Genomic DNA, 21,225 nt, shown 5'->3' with positions numbered 1-21,225 from the left:
TATATATATATATATATATAAAATGTATATATAAAAATGAGTGTTTGTATACTTTGATAATTACTTCTGAGAAATATTATATGTGTAAGTTCTCTAAAACAAAGTATTCCTACAATATGTGCTTCAGAATAATCAACTCAGTAAACTAAAAACCATAGTAAAAAAAAAAGGTTGTAAACTACATCAATTCTTTATACATACCTGAGTTTTTGTGACCTTGTTATTAGAATCCAAAATATGCAATGGCATTTCAAATACAAAATCAGTGTTGGATAATCTCAATGGTGCTTGCAATACTATGAGAGGAAAGTAAATATACTGATAAAATAGTAAGAGATATTAGCTTATAGATAATTATTACCATACTTTTCAATACAAAATAAGAAATAATAAAATTATGTTTTATTTTTATGTAACCAGACAGAAAACAAAGACATACTTAAAAACTTTTATAAAATATCGTGGCTTATCACATCTATAAAATTCCAGTTTTGTATTTCAATGGTAACTAATTACAAGTACAATAAAAAAATTACCCTTGAGATATTAAGAGCATAAAATACATTAAATATTGAGCTCAGAATAAAGTAAACATAGTTAAAAAGATCTTTATAATAGAGCTGACAAATGCAGAAGCACAGAAGTGAAAAGAAACTGCCTTTTGCAAATATTTTCTCCCAGTAAGTGGTCTGCCTTTTTGGTCTTTTGACAGTGTCTTTTGGAGAGCATAAATTTTTAATTTTAATGAACTGCAGTTTCTCAGTCCTTCTTTCACAGATCTTGCCTCTGTTATTATATCTAAAATGTCATTACCAAACTCAAGTCCTGTAGATTTTACCTTCTGTTATCTCCCAAAAGTTTTGTTAATTTTGCATTTTACATTTAGTTCTGTGAACCATTTTAAGTTCATTTTTGTGAGGAGTATAAAGTCTGTATCTAGATTCATATCTTTGCTTGTCATATCCAGTTGTTCAAAAGTATTTTTTGAAAAAAACTACCTTTTCTGAGCATTACTGCCTCTAATCACAGGTCAAAGATCAGTTGACTACATTTATGTTGGCCTATTTCTGGGCTCTCTTTTCTATTCCACTTACCTATTTGTCTATATTTCTGCCAATACCAAAGTCTCATGATTATTGCACTTTTGTAGAAAGTCTTGAAGCTGGACAGTGTCAGTCCTCCAATTTTGTTGTTCTCCTTCGGTAGTGTGTGGGCTATTGTGAGTCTTTTCCCTTTCCATATAAACTTTTAATCAATTTTGCAACACCTATAAAATAATATTCTGGGATTCTGACTGAGATTGCACTGAATCTCTAGATCAAGTTGGGAAGAAGTGCCATCTTAACAATATTGAGACTTCCTATGCATGAACATCGAATACCACTCCCTTTAATTCTTCTTTGATATCTTTCACCAGATAAATTTCATCATTTGATATCCTTCCTTAAATAGATCTTTTTATCTATATTCTTTTTAATTAATTTTATTTTTTCAGTGTTCCAAAACTCATTGTTTATGCACCACACCCAGTGTTCTATGTAATATGTGGCCCCTTAATACCCTCCACCAAGCTCACCAACCCCCCATCCCCTTCTCTCCAAAACCCTCAGTTTGTTTCTCAGAGTCCACAGTCTCTCATTGTTCATCTTCCCCTCTGATTTCCCCCAATTCACTTTTCCTTTCCTCCTCCTAACGTCCTCCATGTTATTCCTTATGCTCCACAAGTAAGTGAAACCATGTGATAATTAATTTTCTCTGCTTGACATACTTCTACTCAGCATACTCTCCTCCAGACCCATCCATGTTGATATAAAAGTTGGGTATTCATCTTTTCTGATGGAGGCATAATATTCCATTGCATATATGGATCATATCTTCTTTATCCATTGGTGTATTGAAGGGCATGTTGGTTCTTTCCACAGTTTGGCAATTTTGGCCATTGCTGCTATGAACACTGGGGTAGAGATGGCCCTTTTTTTCACTATATCTGTATCTTTGGGGTACATACCCAGTAGTGCAATTGCAGGGTCATAGGGTAGCTGTTTTAAATTTCTTAAGGAATCTCCACATTGTTTTCCAAAGTGGCTGCACCAACTTGCATTCCCACCAACAGTATAAGAGGGTTCCCCTTTCTCCACATCCTATCCAACACTTGTTTCCTGCCTGTAGATTTTGGCCATTCTAAATGGTGTAAGGTGGTACCTCAATGAGGTAGTGTCCTTCTGTATGTCTGACTACAGTCTTTAGCTTAAAATCTAATTTATCTGATATGAAAATCACTATCCCATCTTTCTTTTGAGGCCCATCAGCATGAAAGATGTTTCTCCATCCCTTCACTTTCAGTCTGCATGTATTTTTAGGTTCCAAATGTTTCTTTTGTAGACAGCATATGGACGGGTCCTGTCGTTTTATCCAGTCTGCAATCCTGTGCCATTTTATGGGAGCATTTAAGCTATTCACACTAACAGTGATTCCTGAAAAATACATTTTTATTGACATGATGTTGCCTGTGAAGTCCTTGTTTCTATAAATTGTCTCTGTAAGTTTCTGTTCTATGTCACTCTTTGGTTCTTTCTTCTTTTATAGAACCTCCCCCCCTTAATATTTCTTTTAGTACTGACTTGGTACTAAAACCTTGCCAGTCTTGGAAGCTCTTTATCTTTCCATCCATTCTGAGTGACAGCCTTGCTGGATAAATTATTCTTGGCTGCATGTTATTTTCATTTATTGCCCTGAATATGACTTGCCAGTCCTTTCTGCCTTGCAGGTTTCTGGGGACAGGTCTGAAGTTATTCTGATGGTCCTTCCTCCGTATGTAAAGAATCTCTTCCCCCAAGCTGTCCTTAAGACCACCTGTCTGAAATTCTGATCTGTGAATTTCATAATTAAGTGTCTGGAGGTCTTTCTAGACTTGTTGATATTGGGGGGGGGGTGTCCTTTCTGCCTCTAGGGCACAAACACTTGTTCCATTTTCCAGATTGGGGAAATTTTCATCTAGAATTTGTTCACCTGTATCTTCTAGTCTTCTCTCTTTCTCCACCCTCTCAGAGATCCCAAAAATTCTGACACTGGAACATTTCATGGAATCATTTATTTCCCTAATTCTGTTTTCATGGCTTCTAAGCTGTTTGTTCCAGGCCTCCTCCTGATCCTTCTTTTCTATCAGTTTGTCTTCTAGTTCACTAATTCGATCACCTGCCTCTGTTACCCAAGCTGTTAGAGTATTTAGATTAGATCGGATCTCATTGACAGCATTTTTTAGTACTGCCAGATCAGCCTCACTTCTGCCCTTAGAGATTCTATGTTGCCACTAATGGTCTTCTCCAACCTGGCCATTGCCTGGATAATTGTTATTTTGAATTCTCTTTCCGAGATACTGTTTATGTCCATATCCAATACTTATGTGACAGAGGGCACAGTCTCTGAATTTTTCTTCTGTTGGGTGTTCCTCCTTCTACTAGTCATTTTGGTGAGAGGTGGTTGAGGGGATATATAGATGAATTAACCACAATCCAGACAAAATGCATCTTGTTTTAGTTTCATCACCCAGCAGTGCTGGCAACAAGATGGCACAGAAGACACCACTGAGGTCTCAGGAAGGGCTCAGGGAGACAGGAGAAAGTCTGTTAGGCACCCTTTCATTTCACCACCTCCTCCAAATAGATCTTGTCAATACTTGTCAATATACTTAAGTATTCCACTTTTGGTTGGGTGATAATATAAATGGTATTTTATATTTAATTTCAAATTCCATTTATTCATTGCTTGTATATGTGAAAAAAACTGACTTTTGTACTCTAAGTTTGTATCCTGCAACCTTGCTATACTAGCTTATTATTTCCCTAAGTGTTTTTCTTAACTAAATCTTTCGGGTTTTCTACATAAATGATCATGTCATCAATGAATGCAGAGTTACTCATCTTTCCTAATCTGTGTATCTGTTGATTCCTCTTTGTGTCCTATTGCATTAGCTAGGGACATCCTAGCTTGGTTTCTGACTTTAATGAGAAAGCTATGAGTTTCTCATCAATAAGAATGATAATAGCTGTGGGGTATTTGTATACATTTTTTAAATCAAGTTGAGAAAGTTCTGCTCCAGTCCTCATTTACTAAGTTGTTTTCATGAATGGGTATTAGATTTTATAAAATGTTTTATCTCCCCTGAATCTACTGATATGGTCATGTGGCTTTTTATTTTTCTCTGTCCTGTTCATATAATGGAATGCATTGATTTCTGAATGTAAACCAACCTTGCACACATGGGATAAATTTCACTTGGTCATGGTACATAATTCTTTTTACATAATGTTGGATTTGATTTGCTAATATTTTGTTAAGGACTTCTGTATCTATGCTGAGAAGAGATATTGGTATGACATTTTCTATTCTTGTATTGCCTTTGTCTGGTTTGGTATTAGAGTACTATTGCCCTCAAAATGAGTTGGGATGAGTTATAACGTATTCTTTCTGTTTCTATCTTCTGAAAGAGATTGTAGAGAATTGATTATAGATAATTGGTATGACTTCCTCTCTAAATGTTTCTTTTTTAAGATTTCATTTATTTGACAGGCAGAGATCATAAGTAGGCAGAGAGACAGGTAGAGAGAGAGAAAGAGAAGGAAGCAGGCTCCTTGCTGTGGAGCGAGCCCAATGCAGGGCTAGATCCCAGGACCTGGGATCATGACCTGAGCCGAAGGCAGAGGTTTTAACCCACTGAGCCACCCAGGCGCCCCTTCTCTAAATGTTTGATAGAGTCCACCAATGATCCCATCTGGGCCTGGTGCCTTCTGTTTTTGAAGGTTACCAATTATTGATTCAATTTCTTTAATATACTGAGGCTTATCCAGACTATCTCTTATTGTGTAAGTTTTGGCAGATTTTGTCTTTCAAGGAATTGCTCCATTTCATCTGGTTATCAAATATGCATGCATATTGTTGTTGATATATTAACCTATTATCCTTTTAATTTGAAGAAATATTTTCCAAAAAAACTGAAATGCTCAAGATTAAAGTCTTATAGACTAACATTTTGACCTCCTTAAACATTCACTGGGATCCAGATTGTCAGGAAATGATATAATAGTTGGTAATGAAGCCAGCATTGTGAGATTCATTAATATCATGAGAGAACAGGCAAAAATCGACAAACATTTAAGGAACTCATCAACATGAAGGAGAAATAATTCAGCAAAAAATGAGACAATGTAGCAACAGAAAAAAATGTCAAAGGAATCATCATAATACAAGTAGAGAGAAAAATTGTTGTTTTTATCTTTCAGAAGTCTATAAGTAATGAAACAATCAGAAAAATGTTAACTCTCATTAGTTTAAAACTGCCAAAATAATTTCTCAAGACATAATAAAGTCAGAAAAATATCCTGAGAAGTACAACAAAGAAATAAGGGAAAGGACAAGAGGAGAGAAAATATAAGATAATTAAAATATATAACATAATCCAAGATGTACAAAACACAACCAATAAAGCCTTAAAGAAAGAAATATAGAAAATGGTGGGAAGAACTTTTCAAGGAAATAGTTTATGAAAACTTTATAGAACCAGAGGACATGAATTTCTATTGAAAAGTTCCACAAGAACATACAACAAGAGAGACACACTAAAATTATCAGTGTGAAATAACACAATTTTATTCTAAACCAAATTATCCTTCAAGTGTGAAAGGAAAAACAATGGTATTTTCAGACATGGAAATTCTCAAAAATTAGATCCCTTTTGCCCTTTCTTTAGAAGCCCCTGGAAGATACAATCTACCTAAACAATGCAGTAAACCAAAAAACAGGAAGGCAAGAGATTGAAAAAACAGGAGATTCAAAACAGAAAAGAGTTTTTAAAAAAATATCCACAAGTATAGTGATAGGAGATCTTAGACAAAAGTTCTGCTGCAGGGAAAGTATCTAGTCCATGTTGAAGCAGGAGGTTGCTATGCTCCAGGAAGATTACTTCAAGAGAATAAGTAGATATGACATTATTATGTGACAGACTGGATTATGTGGAACATTGTCCAGACAAGCATAATATAAAGGAGAGCTTTGTGGCATGGGAGGATTTAGTCAAATATCTAATGACAATTGAGTAATTAAAAACTCCAGTAATAAAAAAAAGTTGAAGGAAAATAAATAAAGTAACTATGCAGTTACACTACTTGGTTTAATAATGAACAATATATTGTTATAACAAATCTCTGATAAAAATTTTAATTGAAATTTAAACTATAACTACATTATAAAATGGATAACAGGAGTTAATGTTTCAAGTGAGTGAAGATGCTTGTCACTAAGTAAGTGTTTTCATTAGATAATTAATGAAAAAAGTTACTGCCTCTGGGATGCAGGATAAGCCCTGAGAAGGAGATAATAGATTCCAATTCTGCATTAGCACTATTTTAATTTTAAAATACATACATGTAATTTGGGAGAAGAGAGATAACAGAAAGCTTGTGAGCCTCCTACTGAGCTATCATCCTTCTATTGAGGGGGTAGGTCAGGGAATAACGGACTTGACCAAGCGTCCTTGCAAACATGAAAGTGGAATTCACCAGTGGACTATTCAAAACAAAACAATACAAAACAAACCCTGACATATTACCTGTCCAAATGGCCATTCAAAAGTATCTAGAATTTATGGATTTATGAGGCACTGCTGGTAGGAGAATGAAAATTCCTTACTTAGATGCTTCCTACTTACGTAACTTATTGAAAGTACAAAAATGGGAAGCTCCAAACAAAAACAGCTTCCTTTGGGAACAAGTTTCTAAATGACATCCAAAAGTTACATGTTAATTCAAAGGCAAAAGGAATCTTAAGGAGGAAGAAAAGGACAATTTGGAAGCTGTGTCTGATAAATGCCAACTTCTCTATGAAGAAATGTTACATGCCTGCCTGATTATACCCATATCATTTGAATCATTAGTAAACTTTGGGGTCAATAAATTATATAATAAAGCGAAGTTTGCTTTGCTATTCCAATACTTTCTGGAAATACAGCAATATTGTTTTATTACAAATTAACTAAGTATAGAAAATGTTGAATGAATTTTAAACCATTAAAAATAGAAAAAAGGGGGCACCTGGGTAGCTCAGTCATTAAACATCTGCCTTGGGCTCAGGGTCCTGGGATTAAGCCCCACATCGGTCTCCCTGCTCAGAGGGAAATCTGCTTCTCCCTCTCCCACTCTGCCTATTTCTGTGCTCACTCTCACTATGTCTCTCTCTGTCAAATAAATAAATAAAATCTTTAAAAAGATAATAAAATAATAAAATAAAATAAAATGAAGTTATTAAAAATTTAGGAAGAAGAACAGAATTACATATATACCAAATCCTAACATGGGGAAGATGGTCTAATCTTTAAAACAATGTTAGAAATTATAGAGGAAATGATAGCTAAATTTCACTATAAAGTGTTTACTGTATAACAAATAAAACTAATGCCAAGCAACAAATCTTAAAAAAATTCACAGTAAAGATGAAAAAATTTAATATAAATAAATAAGGAAATCATTGACATCGGACAAATACACCACAATGATAAAGATAAAATTCATGAGTGGATAATTTACATATGAAATATATTATTACTAGCAAAGATAGAAAAATTTTAATCCTCATAAGTAAGCAAAGAAATTGAAATGATGTACTTTCAATCACATAGAAAAATATCCAATTTCTTTAATTCAATGCTGGTTAGAGTTTATACTGAAGGAAAGGTAAAACAGCATAACTCTTTACAAAAGCTCTTTTGCAAAATGTATCAAGAGCTTTAATATGTATATACATTTTTTTTTTTTTGAAAGAGAGAGAGAAAGCCTGAGTGTGTGCTCACTGGAGGAGGAGGAAAGAAGCAAAGGGATGGAGGGAGGGAGGGAGAGAGAGAGGAAAATCTTAAGCAGGATCCACGCCCAGCACAGAACCCAACCTCACCACCCTGAGATCCTAACCTGAACGAATGTCAAGAGTCAGATGCTTAATGGCTAAACCACCCAGGCATCCCTAACATGTATATACTTCAGAAGGAATGCAGTCAATTCAGGGAACCTCATTTTTAAGAAAATCTAAACAGGGAAAAATTATTATACACAAAAATGTTCAATACTACAATAATTATATGAGTAAGAAAATAAAAGAAAAAACCTAAATCCTTATGCTTAAATAATCTATAAAAGACACTTACTGAATAAAATAATCTATAATAGTTATCCCTGTCAATTTACATAATTAAGAGTCTATAATATCCAAGTCAAAGTTTCTATTAAAAGTGAAGAGATTTCAACCGAACACAGGCAGTAAGATCACAACTATGTTAAAAAAATAACTAATAAAGGCATAGAACAAAAGAGTAAGATACGAAGATATCAATAATAGTATGCTCTACATATTTGCATTCTAGATGACATTTCTGTGTTTTTAACATCTTCTAATTTTCCATAATGATGATGCATTAATTTTTATTTGTCAAGTAAGTAAATTTTATTTTTCATGTAAGTAATTTAACTAATTCAGAAAACAAAATTAGACAATAATTTTTTCCTTAAAATGATTATTTTAAAATAAGGGGGAAAACCACAGAGCCTCCCTACCTGCTGCAGAATTCTTAGTTCTGTATTTTAAGCAGGAGAGAAATAAATTTCCATATTGTGTGCTACTTTAATGAGGCTTCTCTTACTAGGTGCCAAGGATAATTATCAATTGAGCACTATTTTATCATTAATAACTTAATGTCAGAATTATAAAAACAAAATACTGCATAATAAAGCATAAACTAGACTTAACTTTTTATGAAAAATACTTAAACATATATAATAAAATGCAAAACCAAAGCTTATCAAAAGTAGGGTTTACAAAGTCAATTGGTTTTATATTTGAATATTTGGAGAAAATGAATAAATAATGCTTAAAAACTTAATATACTTACCCTTCTTTTGTTTATTTGTTTTTACTTAACCTTCTTTACATGAGCTTAGTCCTTTAATAACCCATTCCTTTTGGGGGAAAACTTTCTTAAATAAAATTTAAATCATTTCATTATAAATCAAACATATTTTATTTTAACAACTTATATTTGGATTTAATCATTTAAAACTACACATACAATAAATAACTAAACTGACCTTTGTTTTTAGTTATAACCAATTTTTTAAAACAAGTGTCCCTGATCTGAGATTATGTCCTCACTGTTGTCACCAGCTAGACCCCAAGACCTAACCTTTACTACCCACCTGCTTGAACTCACTAACATGTGTCTTACGTTTTTGCTTAAGCTCTTCTTCCTACCTTACCTCTTAACTCGGGCAAATGACACTGGAAACCACCCTATACGTGCAGCAACTGCCCTGACAAGACCTCCCACCCACCCCAGACTACCCAGAACTTTTTTTTTAAGATTTTTTAATTTATTTGACAGAGAGAGATCACAAGTAGAGAGAGAGAGGGGAGGAAGCGGCTCCCTGCCTAGCAGAGAGCCCGATGCAGGACTCGATCCCAGGACCCTGAGACCATGACCTGAGCCGAAGGCAGAGGCTTAATCCACTGAGCAACCCAGGCAACCCTACCCAGAACTTTTGAGCTAAACTTCCAATTCATATCTGCACAGACGATGGACTGAGCTTTGGAATAATCTATCATTACCTTTGCCTCATTATAATACTAAAATCTCTAGCCAAGGAGGGGCCTCAACTTCATTTACATAACATCAATGTAGAGACAACCTAGTTTTCTTAAGGGTCATGTGTGACATTACAGCCACCTCTACATAAGATAAGGAGGTTTCCCTAGCTAAATATTCATCCTAGATTCAGCTGGGTGACTTAGTTAAGCGACTGACTTGATTTCGACTTGGGTCATGAACTCAGGGTAGTGAGATCCAGCCCTGCATGGGGCTCCATGCTGAGCTTGGAATCTGCTTAATAGTCTCTCTCTGTCCCGCCCCCACTGCTCACGTTCTTTCTCTCCAAAAAATTAATTAATTAAAAATTAAAAATATAAATAAATAAATATTCATCTAACCCTAAACAAAAGGTAACCCTTCACCTGATGTCAGGGAGTCACAGCTTTAGAAGCCACTGCCCATGATCTCCTTAATAAAGTTGTCTTTGTGCGACAACGTCACCTGGTGCAGTTTCTGTAACTCAATAAGGAGTGAACTTCACGTTGGTTTGGTTACACTATTTCTCAAAATTCATTCTCACAGGAACAATTTAAGTCACACACACAGAAATCATACTATAGTTTACTTTCTAATATTTCTATTTTTAAAAAGTAAATATCATATTCTGAATTTTTAAACTTTTAGCTGTTTTAGTGTAAATGTTTGATATGAACACACCAAGTGAATGTTTCACATTACATACCAGTAGCTTGAACATAACACGGTCGAATAAGTGGTGTTGTCTTTGGAATCATAGGAGAATTTGACAAATGATATTGAGTGTAAAGTTCTGAAGCCTTGAAGAAATTAATCTGAACTTGAATGCTGAAGTCATATGTTGCCACCTGACAGACAAAAAAATACATTACACTTGTGATTATTTTTGCTATAAGAAATTTGTGACACTATTTTAATTGTATGTAAAGTGTACAACTTGAAGATTTGATATACATATCATAATTAAGTAACACCACAATCAGGCTAATTAACATATCCATCCATTTCACAGAGTTATCCTGTACCTTGTTGTGAGAACACATAGGATTCACCCTCTTAATAAATTTCAGGGATGAAGTACAGTATTGTTACCAGAACTACTAAATTACACAGCAATTTTACCTCTGGGTACTTACCCAAAGGAAATGAAATAAGGATCTCAAAGACTTAACCTACACTCCTATATCACTACAGCACTATTCACACAGTCAAGACATGGAAATAACCAAGGGGTAGTGGATAAAGAAAATGTGGTATATACATATAATGGAATATTTTTCAACTTTAAAAATAGAAGGAAATTCAGCCATTTGCAAAAATACAGATGAACCTGCAAGACATTACGCTTAGTGAAGTAAATCAGACACAGAAAGACAAATAATACATGATCTCACTTATATGTGGAACCTAAAACAGTCAAACTCATAGAAGCAGAAAACAGAAGGGTGGTTACTAGGGGCTAGAGAGAGTGAGATGTGGGGAGATGTTGCTCAAGGGGTACAAAGTTTCAGTTATTCAAGATGAATAAGTCCTGGAGATCTAATGAGATATTATGGATTTGGCAAAACAGCAGTTTTAAAAAAAGACATTTTCAAAAAGAAAATTATCTTGTGATGTTGAAAGTTGTTTTTCTTTTTTTTGAAATAAGACCTGGTTTATTTTTCATAAGTCTAAAACTAATTCTTAAAAATAAAAATTAATTTTAAGAATAGTTCTTATTGGGGGCGCCTGGGTGGCTCAGTGGGTTAAAGCCTCTGCCTTCGGCTCAGTTCATGATTCCCAGGGTCCTGGGATCGAGCCCCGCATCAGGCTCTCTGCTCTGCGGGAAGGCTGCTTCCCCCTCTCTCTCTGCCTGCCTCTATGCCTACTTGTGATCTTTGTCTGCCAAATAAATAAATAAAATGTTAAAAAAATAAAAAGAATAGTTCTTATTGATTCAAAATAGACCAAAGACCTAAATACAAAACCTAAAACTATAAACCATTCAGGAGAAAAATCGTAATCGTTGGTGAGGCAAGATTTCTAAAATACAATACAAAACGAATCATCTACAAAATAAAAAGTGATTAAATTATACTTTATCAAAGTTAAAAACACAAAAGGAATATTCTTTGTAAAAACTTATTTGGAAAAGTCACTAAACAAATGGATGACTGCAGCCTTCAACAATCAAGAACAGATAAAATCTGATTTCTAGAGTTACCACATTATAATATTCAAATAACCACTTATTAACAACAACAAAAAAAAAACCCCACAATGTATACCAAGAAATATGAAAGCATGACTCAGTCAAAGGAAAAACTAAATAACAGAAACGATCAAAGAGTAAGTCCAGGCATTGGACTTACTAGATAGAGAAAGACTTTAAATCCACTGTCTTAAATCTGCTCACAGATGAGGGACCTGGGTGGCTAAGTCGATTAAGCATCTGCCTTCAGATCAGGTCATGATCCTGGGGTCCTGGTACTAAGCTGAGCAGGGAGTATGTTTTGCCCTCTACCTCTGCCCCTCCCCCCGACTCATGCTCATTTGTGCTCTCTCTGTCTCAAATAAATAAATAAAATCTTTTTAAAAAGTTGTTCATACAGGGGAACCTGGGTGGTTCTGTGGGCCTAAGCCTCTGCCTTTGGCTCAGGTCATGATCTCAGGGTCCTGAGATCAAGCCCCACATTGGGCTCTCTGCTCAGCGAAGAGCCTACTTCCCCCTCTCTCTCTGCCTGCCTCTCTGCCTACTTGTGATCTCTCTCTGTCAAAATAAATAAATAAAATCTTAAAAAAAAAAAAAGGTTGTTCATAGAGCTAAACAATAGAAAAATAAGAAAATGATACGGGAAAAATGAGAATATCAACAAAGAGATAGAAATAATAAAAATCAATGAAAGTAAAAGTTGGTTCTTTGAAGATTTTCTACACAAAGTATAAAACTGGGGCACCTGGGTGGCTCAGTGGGTTAAGCCTCTGCCTTCGGCTCAGCTCCTGAGCTCAAGGTCCTGGGATCAAGCCCTGCATTGGGCTCTCTGCTCAGTGGCGAGCCTGCTTCCTCCCACCCCTGCTGCCTGCCTCTCTGCCTACTTGTGATCTCTGACTGTCAAATAAATAAATAAAATCTTTAAAAAAAAGTATAAAACTTTAAGCCAGACAGTAAAAGGAACAAAAATTGAGACATGAATAACTAAAATTTTTAAAAAATGAATGTGGATATTACTATCAACCATAGAAAAAGAAGAGAAGGATTCAGGAGAATTTTATCAAGAATTTGTATCAAAAGTCTATAATCCAGATGAAATTGACAGTCATAGAAAAACATAAATTATCAACATTGACCCAAGAAGAAATAGAAATTATGAACAGACCCATAGAAGTGGATAAGGAATCAATAAGACCCACCAAAAGAGAAATTTAGGACCAGATGGTGCCACTAGTGAATCCTACCATATATTTAAAGAATTAACACCAATACTTCTCAAATTCTTCCAAAAATAGAAAATAGGAGAAAACTTCCTCACTTATTCTATAAGGTCAACATTATTGTGATATCAAAGACATGAAGACACTACAAGAAAAAAAAAATTACAGGGACACCTGAGGGCTCAGTTGGTTAAACTGCTGCCTTTGGCTCAGGTCATGATCTCAGGGTCCTGGGATCTAGTCTCACATTGGGCTCCTTGCTCAGCAGGGAGCCTGCTTCTCTCTCTGCCTCTGCCTGCCACTCTACCTGCTTGTGCTCTCTCTCTCTCTCTATCTGACAAATAAATAAATAGTAATTTTATTCTTTTTTTAAAAAATAAAATCTTTTTAAAAAAAATAAAATTACAGATCAATATCCCTCATGAATGTAGACAATCTAATCCTTAAGAAAATACTAGCAAACTAAATCTATCAGCATATTACAAGCATTATATACCATGACAAAATGGGGTTTACCCCAAAGTAGTTCAACATATAAAAATCAATCAATAAATGTACTTGCTTCAGCAGCAATACAATGGAGTTGGAATGGTTCAGAGAGGATTAGAGTGGCCCTTGTGCAAGGATAACACAAAAATTTATGAAGTGTTCCATATTTAAAACTGTATGTGTACGTGTGTGTGTGTGTATAAATAAAATACTCCACATTAATTGAAGGAAGAAAAATGGTAATGCCAATTGATACAGAAAAAAATTTTGACAAAATAATACATCCTTTCATAATAAAAGCACTCAGAATACTAAGAACAGAAGAGAACTTCCTGAATACACTAAGGAACACTTTTAAAAACCCACAGTTAACACCCTGTTTTAGGGTAAAATACTGAAAGCCTTCCACCTGAGATCAGGAACAATATAAGGATGTCCTCTTTTTGCCAATGTCATTGAATAATGTACTAAAAGTTCTAGTCAGAGCAAACGGGCCAAAAAAAAAAAAAGAGGGTGGGATACAAGGCATTCAGATTGGAAAGAAAGCAGTAAGACTATATGTACTTGCAGATGAAATGATCCTGTATAGAGAAAATCACAAAGAATCCACAAAGAAAGTGCTAGACTTAATAAATGAATTCAGGAAAATTGCAATGTACAGGGTCGACAAAATCAAATGTTTCTACACAGTAGCAATGAAATCTGAAAAATAAAATAAGCAAACAGTTTCATTTAAAATAAGATTCAAGGGGCGCATGGGTGGCTCAGTGGGTTAAGCCTCTGCCTTCGGCTCAGGTCATGATCTCAGGGTCCTGGGATCAAGCCCCACATCAGGCTCTCTGTTCAGCGGGAGCCTGCTTCCTCCTCTCTACCTGCCCCTCTGCCTACTTATGATCTCTCTGTCCAAAAAAATTAAATAAATAAATAAATATTCAAGGGGTGCCTGGGTGGCTCAGTCAGGCATCCAACTCTTGATTTCATCTCAGGTGGTAAGATCAAGCCCCGTGTTGGGCTCCACACTCAAAGAAGTGTCTGCTTCTCTCCTCCCTCTGCCCCTCCCACAGCTCATAGGTATTTGCTCACTTTCACTCTCTAAAATAAATAAATAAATAAATTTTAAACAATAGTAAGATCCAAAAGAATAAAATTCCTACAAATAAATGTGTGCAAGTTGTGACAAACTTGTACAATGAAAACTACAACACATTGTTGAACAAAATTAAAGTTCTACATAAATGGAAAGACATCCAATGTTCACTGACTGGAAGGCTTAGTACTGTTCAAATGTCAGTACTACACTAAACAATCTATAACTCATGGCAATCCCTATCAGAAATCCAATGGCCATTTTTGAAAAAATGGGTAGGCCAGCCATTAAATTCATAAGTAACAGTAAAGCTCCAAATAGACAAAACAATCTGAAAAAAAGAAAAAGGGTAAAAGAACTCATATTTCTCAATTTTGAAACTTATTATAAAGCTAGCTATTGAACCAGTGTGATAATGGCAAATGGGATTACATCAAACCCAAAAATATCTGTTCATGAAAGTAAAAAATCAACAAAGCAGAAAGGCAACTTATGAAATGAGAGAAAATGTTTGCAAACCATGTATTTGATAAGGGATTAATAACCAAAATATGCTAAGAACTACAGCTCGACAGCAATAAAAGTCTTAACTCAATTTTAAAAAAGGCAAAGGATTTAAGTGGATATTTCCCCAAAGAGGATATACGGATGGATATTCAACAAGCAAATGAAAAGATACTCGACAACACTAATCATCAGAGGAATGCAAATCAAAATCACAGTAAGATATCACCTCACATCCATTATCATGGCTGCGACCAAAAATTCAGAAAATAATAAGTGTTGGTGTGAATGTGGAGAAATTGGAAACCTTGTACAGTATTGGTGGGACAGTAAAATGGTGCTAGCAATATGTAAAAGAGTATGGAGGTTCCTCAAGAAATTAAAAATAGAGCTACCATTTAATTCAGCAATCAAACGATCTGAAAGCAGGGTCTTGAAGAGATATTTGTATATTTATCTCCGTAATAGCACTATTCAAAATAACTGAGACAGATGAATGGATAAACAAAATCTGACATAAATATTATTTAGGCTTAAAAATAAAGGAAATCCTGGGCGCCTGGGTGGCTCAGTGGGTTAAGCCGCTGCCTTCAGCCCAGGTCATGATCTCAGGGTCCTGGGATCGAGTTCCGCATCGTGCTCTCTGCTCAGCAGGGAGCCTGCTTCCCTCTCTCTCTCTCTCTCTGCCTGCCTCTCCGTCTACTTGTGATTTCTCTCTGTCAAATAAATAAATAAAATCTTTTAATAAATAAATAAATAAAATGAAATCCTGTCACATGCTACAACATGAATGATCTCTGAGAACATTATTTTAAGAGAAATAATCCAATCACCAAAAGACAAATACTATATAATTCCATTTACATGAGGTATCTACAGTAGTCAAATTTATAGAAACACAAAGTAGAATGGTTGTTGCCCAGATTTCGAGGGAGAGGGGAAAAGGGTAGTATTTTTCAATGGGAATAGAGTTTCAGATCTGTAAAATAAAAAAGTTCTGGAAATCTGTTTCACAACAACGTGAATACAATTTAACACTTAAAATGGTTTTAAGATGGCAAATTTTATGTTACATGTTTTCTACCACATAAAAATGAAAACTGAAAACACTGCACTAAGTGCAAGAACACAGACACAAATGATCACATACTGTATAATTCCTTTTATATGAAATAATCCAGAAGAGACAGATTCATAGAGACTGAATGCGGATTGGTGGCTGCCAGTGGTTCATGGAAACAGAGGTGAGGAGAAACTGCTTTAATATCTAAAGGGTACTGCTTTGCAGTGATTGAAATGTTTTGAAATGGGACAGAGGGAACAGTTACACCATATTGTAAAGGCACTAAATGCCACTGAACTGTTTACTTTTAAAATGGTTCATTTCATGTTATATAAATTTCCTGTCAATAAATTATTTCTTAAAAATATAGGAGAAAGTTGGGGCACCTTGGTGGCTCAGTGGGTTAAGCCTCTGCCTTCAGCCCAGGTCATGATCTCAGGGTCCTGGGATCAAGCCCTGCATGGGGCTCTCTGCTCAGCAGGGAGCCTGCTTCCCCCCGCCAACCCACACACACACACACCCTACCTAGTGTTCTGCCTACTTGTGATCTCTCTCCCTCTGCCAAATAAATACATAAAATCTTTAAAAAAATAAATTAAATAGATAGATAGATAGATAAATAAATAAAGGAGAAGTCAATCAAAGGTTTCTAGGAATTTCCCCCGACCCCTGTCATCTGATGATCTCAAGGTTCTAGAGAAATAAAAATAACTGTCTGTGCAAAATGACTGAGAGACTGTATTGTTTCTTACATGAGACTATTCTGTTTATTGAGATTAAAAAGCTTAACTATTCTTCCTACCTAACATTCTTCGTCTTTTAGATGGATGTCTCTGATGAACAGCTCACCAGAAAATTTAAATGGCTTAAACCTTTAAATTCTGACTAGTAATTTCTTCCCTGTGAGCTCATTAGTTAAAAACTAAAGAACCAGGGTAAGGATGTGTGTGTAGGATTCAGAAGTGGCTGCAGCTCCAAATATCAACTTTGGAAAACAAATTGTAGATTTTATAAATTATATAACTTATTAGAAAATTTAAAATTATAAAAAATAAAATTAATGTAGACAAGAACTGAAAATACAACTGAAGTAATGTCAACACTAAAATATTTACACATGGGAAAACTATTAATGCATTTTAAATTAAATTATAAAATATGAAAATGATCAAAATTCATTTTTTCTCAAGTCCCATTTACTAACCATATATTGATTTATTAAAATCTAACACTATTTATGTTTTTATGTTTCAAATAATTTTTACAATATTGATTCTGCAACAACTATAGCTCTATGGTTTCTTGGTATGTTTTTGGAGGTGGAAAGGCAGAATATAGTGGGAAAGAATGGCAAATGTTTTAAATGTAGGAAAGGGAATAACAATGATACCACTGATATCATTGGTATCAATGATACCAATCATTGCTAGTTTCTAAGTTTCCAAGATCATGACAACAAGCAATGATGGTTTCAGAGGTACATATACCTGGTGGTTGGCTATACTCATAAAGCCCATGCTTATGAGACAATCTGAAAATTTTAAATAAAATGTATAGTTAATAATAGAAAGGCTATACTTAGAGTTCCAGCCATGCATATCACTCTACTGGGCAAAACACTTGGGTTTTCTTTTTGGTTTTTTGTTTGTTTGTTTATCTGACACAGAAAGAGAGAGAAAAAAGGAACCCTGGTGGGGAAAAGGAGAAGCAGGCTCGTGGGACTTGATCCCAGGACCCTGGGATCATGACTTGAGCTGAAGGCAGGCACTTAACTGAGCCATGCGGGTGTTTCTCTTTGTTTTTATTTAACATTAGTTGGCTGCTGCAGTCTGAAAGTGTCCCCTCAAAATTCATGTTGAAATCTTAACCCCCAAAGATGATAATATTAGAAGGTAAGGTCTTTGGGAGGTACTTAGCCCAGGAGGGTACTTAGCCCAATCCCTCATGATTGGGATTAGTGCCTTATAAGAGAGTCCACAGAAATCCCTAACCCCTTCCACCACATGAGGACACATTAAGAAGTCCGAAGCCCAGAAGAGGACCCATGCTCTACCGTGCTGGTGCCATGATCCTGGACTTCCAGCCTTCAGAACTGTGAAAAATAAATTTGCATTGTTTACAAACTACTCAGTCTGTGGTATTTTGTTACAGAACCTGAACAGACTGAGACACTGGCCATACCACTGACAATTCTATCTTTTGTCATTAAAATCTTGTATAAACAGACAATTCTCGTAACAGAATTATAGAAGCAAAAAATACTATAGCATGTTTTATTTTCATGAATGTTTCTTTATTTTGACAAATCAGAGCAAGCAACTCATTCCCAGGATACTTTATTTCTGCAGTGACTCCAATACAGATATCAAGGAATTGAATAAAGATATATTTCATGTATAAACACTACCTGCTTTCCTATATCAGTCCTTAAAACAATTTTGCTTGATCTTATTTCCCCTAGTATTTATCATTATTAATCTTCAGCAACTAGTTATATTTTATCCCATTTCTTTTTTTCCTATTCTGGTTTATCTTTTTATTCTTATTTTGAGTATTAATATAAATTAGTATTTTCTATCATATATTTTAACAGTATTTATATTATTTTTAGGTTACTATCTTATTCTTTAAGTTTTATATTTTGTTAATATAATACAAATATATATTTCAAAGTCAAATAGTATCAAAAAGCATGTGTCCCAAACTGTCATCCTCATCTGATTGGGATGGATAGAGATCGATTCCCAATGGAAGAAGCTGAGGGGAATGGAGGAGATCATTGGAAATGTGAAGACAAGGAAGTAGGAAGCCAGGATTCTGGATGGACCTCTACATGAATACTGAAATCACTCAGAAAATTAGAGGAGTAGAGTATAGAATATACGAAGAGACTGGCTAGTAGCAATGTCCAGAGATTACTACCCTGAATAAGGGAAATAGTAAACTCATTATATGAAGTTCAAAGCAGCAGCCATTTTTAGCAGAAAAAGACCATCTAGAAAAACCCACCCAGGGAGTAAGGCTTCCAGAAAGCATCACCTCTAGAGCCACATCCAGATCCAAAGGAAAGGCTATATAAGGAACATTGCCCTCAAGAGAACCATGTTCATAATAAGAAGACACCATGAAGGGATAGGAAGCCCTAAAAAACACTGAAGACTTATGTAAATATAAGGATCCTAGAGAGCAGATAGGAAGGGAAAGAAAGCCAAGTATGAGTGACCTCAGAGCTATTAGCTAGAGAATCTATTCACAGAGCGCTCACTTTGAGGAATGACTGAGGTTCAGTGTGATCATGACGGATTAAAATCCTGACAGTCACTGAGTACTGAGTCTTGACTGTCACTGGGTCTAGCGCTGGAGCTCAAAGTCAGGGAAGAGAAAAGCAGAAGACAGGAATGGTAGGAGAGGTTTAACACAGAGCATGACTGTCAGCTTCATTCAAGAATATCTGATGTCTTAAATGATGATGATGTTCGTAATTGTCAAATAATTCAGTGTACTGATCTCAGGCCTTAACTGTCTCTTTCGTTTTAAGTATGGGACCTTTTTCCCTCTCAAAACAGATATTTCCTAAAACACTATGTGCTGTATCCACAGAGCTGAGAGTCATTCCCCCTGCCTTCTTTAACTGCCAATTGCGTGTATGTGGGAAATTATACTGGACTTGCTTTCTCATAAATCACATCTTCACAGACAATGTATATAAAATGAGTTTATACCTGAGGTTGTCCTGTAATTACACAGAAAACAAAATTCAGAGCTTCCATGATTTCTCCACCCACATCTAATCCTCGCAACGGAACTGAAAGATACAAGATTTCTCTCTTACACAGAAACTCAGGGATACAGAGAGAGAAATGGAAATGAGGGCTATCACTGTGAAACCACTGAGCTATCTCCATGAAGGAGAAAATCTTGGAAAGTTTGTGAAGTGTGCCACTTTAAGTGCTTTCCTAGTTGGCGTCATTCAAACAGAGGAATACCTCAAACTGCAAAATGATATTCTGATGAAGACTTCAGTCCCCCAGGCAGTGCTGGGAGATAAAAATGTTTATGCGGCAGGTGTCATTCAAATGTCCTCTCTTTTAATCCTTGAAGGATCATCCTGCCTTCCTGTAAGAATGGTTGTAAATCCAGCATAACCCCTGAGAAGCATTTATGCAATGCGAAGGTCACATATCTTTGAAGGACAAAAGTTGGTAGAAAAAAAGAGAGAAGTTAAAAAATTTGACTATTCTCCCTCATTTTCAAGAGCTTTAGGGCAGTTATAGAACAGGACTGATAAGAGCTTCAGAGCAACCAAGCCACTGTAGACTGACTGGCCTGTGCCACAGAGTGGAACGTGAGCCATAGCAGCAGGAAAAAATGTCAAATACAACCTTCTGTGATGATGAACTCTTCTGTACTGTCCAAAAGCCATGCATGGATCTTGAGAACTTGAAATGTGGCTATGTTGACTAAGGAAATTTTTTTTTTATTTAACTTTAAAGCTTAATTTAAATACTCACATGTGGCTACTGGCTACCCTATCAGGAAGCACAACTCTATACACTGGCCGAAAAGACAAGTGAGTGGACCAGAAGGACAAGAAAGGCTTGAATGACAATGTAAACAAACCATTCCAGTCAAGGATGCCAAACACAACTATAATTGCCCACCATGTAATTGCCTATCACTTTTAATTGTAGGCAAACCCAGTGCAGTATAGGACAGGAAGGGTTACAACTAGAAAGAAATCCAACCCTTTATGATTTTACATTTGCCTTCTACACAGGTCAACTAAGAGAGCACCCACTAACTATTTACATCTACACACACACACACACACACACACACACAGAAAGATAACTTACAGCTAGCTATAAACAGAGTGGAGGATATGTGAAATGACTAGAAATCAGCTAATCCATCTGCCTTGCTGGCACAAATTTATAGAACAAAATCTCACAGGGTACACTGTCTCTGCAGGGTTTTTTGTTTTTGTTTTTTTTATGTTCATCTCTTGTTGGA

At 35.5% G+C, this 21,225-nt stretch overlaps 1 protein-coding gene and 1 pseudogene across 1 annotated transcript in view; one reads left to right on the top strand and one right to left on the bottom strand.

Annotated features, from left to right (window-relative positions):
- Positions 1-21,225, bottom strand: part of CFAP47 (cilia and flagella associated protein 47) — a 546,720-nt gene that overhangs the window by 427,367 nt on the left and 98,128 nt on the right. The window contains exons 22-23 of the mRNA XM_059157736.1: positions 10,365-10,506; positions 202-296 (exon numbers count right to left, since the gene is read on the bottom strand). Coding sequence (XP_059013719.1) covers positions 202-296; positions 10,365-10,506 — 237 coding nt within the window. The remainder of the gene's footprint in view (positions 1-201; positions 297-10,364; positions 10,507-21,225) is intronic.
- Positions 13,629-13,729, top strand: LOC131822369 (U6 spliceosomal RNA; annotated as a pseudogene).

The sequence above is a fragment of the Mustela lutreola genome, chromosome X (genome assembly GCF_030435805.1).
Source record: "Mustela lutreola isolate mMusLut2 chromosome X, mMusLut2.pri, whole genome shotgun sequence".
NCBI classification, from domain to species: domain Eukaryota; kingdom Metazoa; phylum Chordata; class Mammalia; order Carnivora; family Mustelidae; genus Mustela; species Mustela lutreola.
Note: the sequence above shows the minus strand (reverse complement) of the source record. Positions and strands in the feature narration are given on the sequence as shown.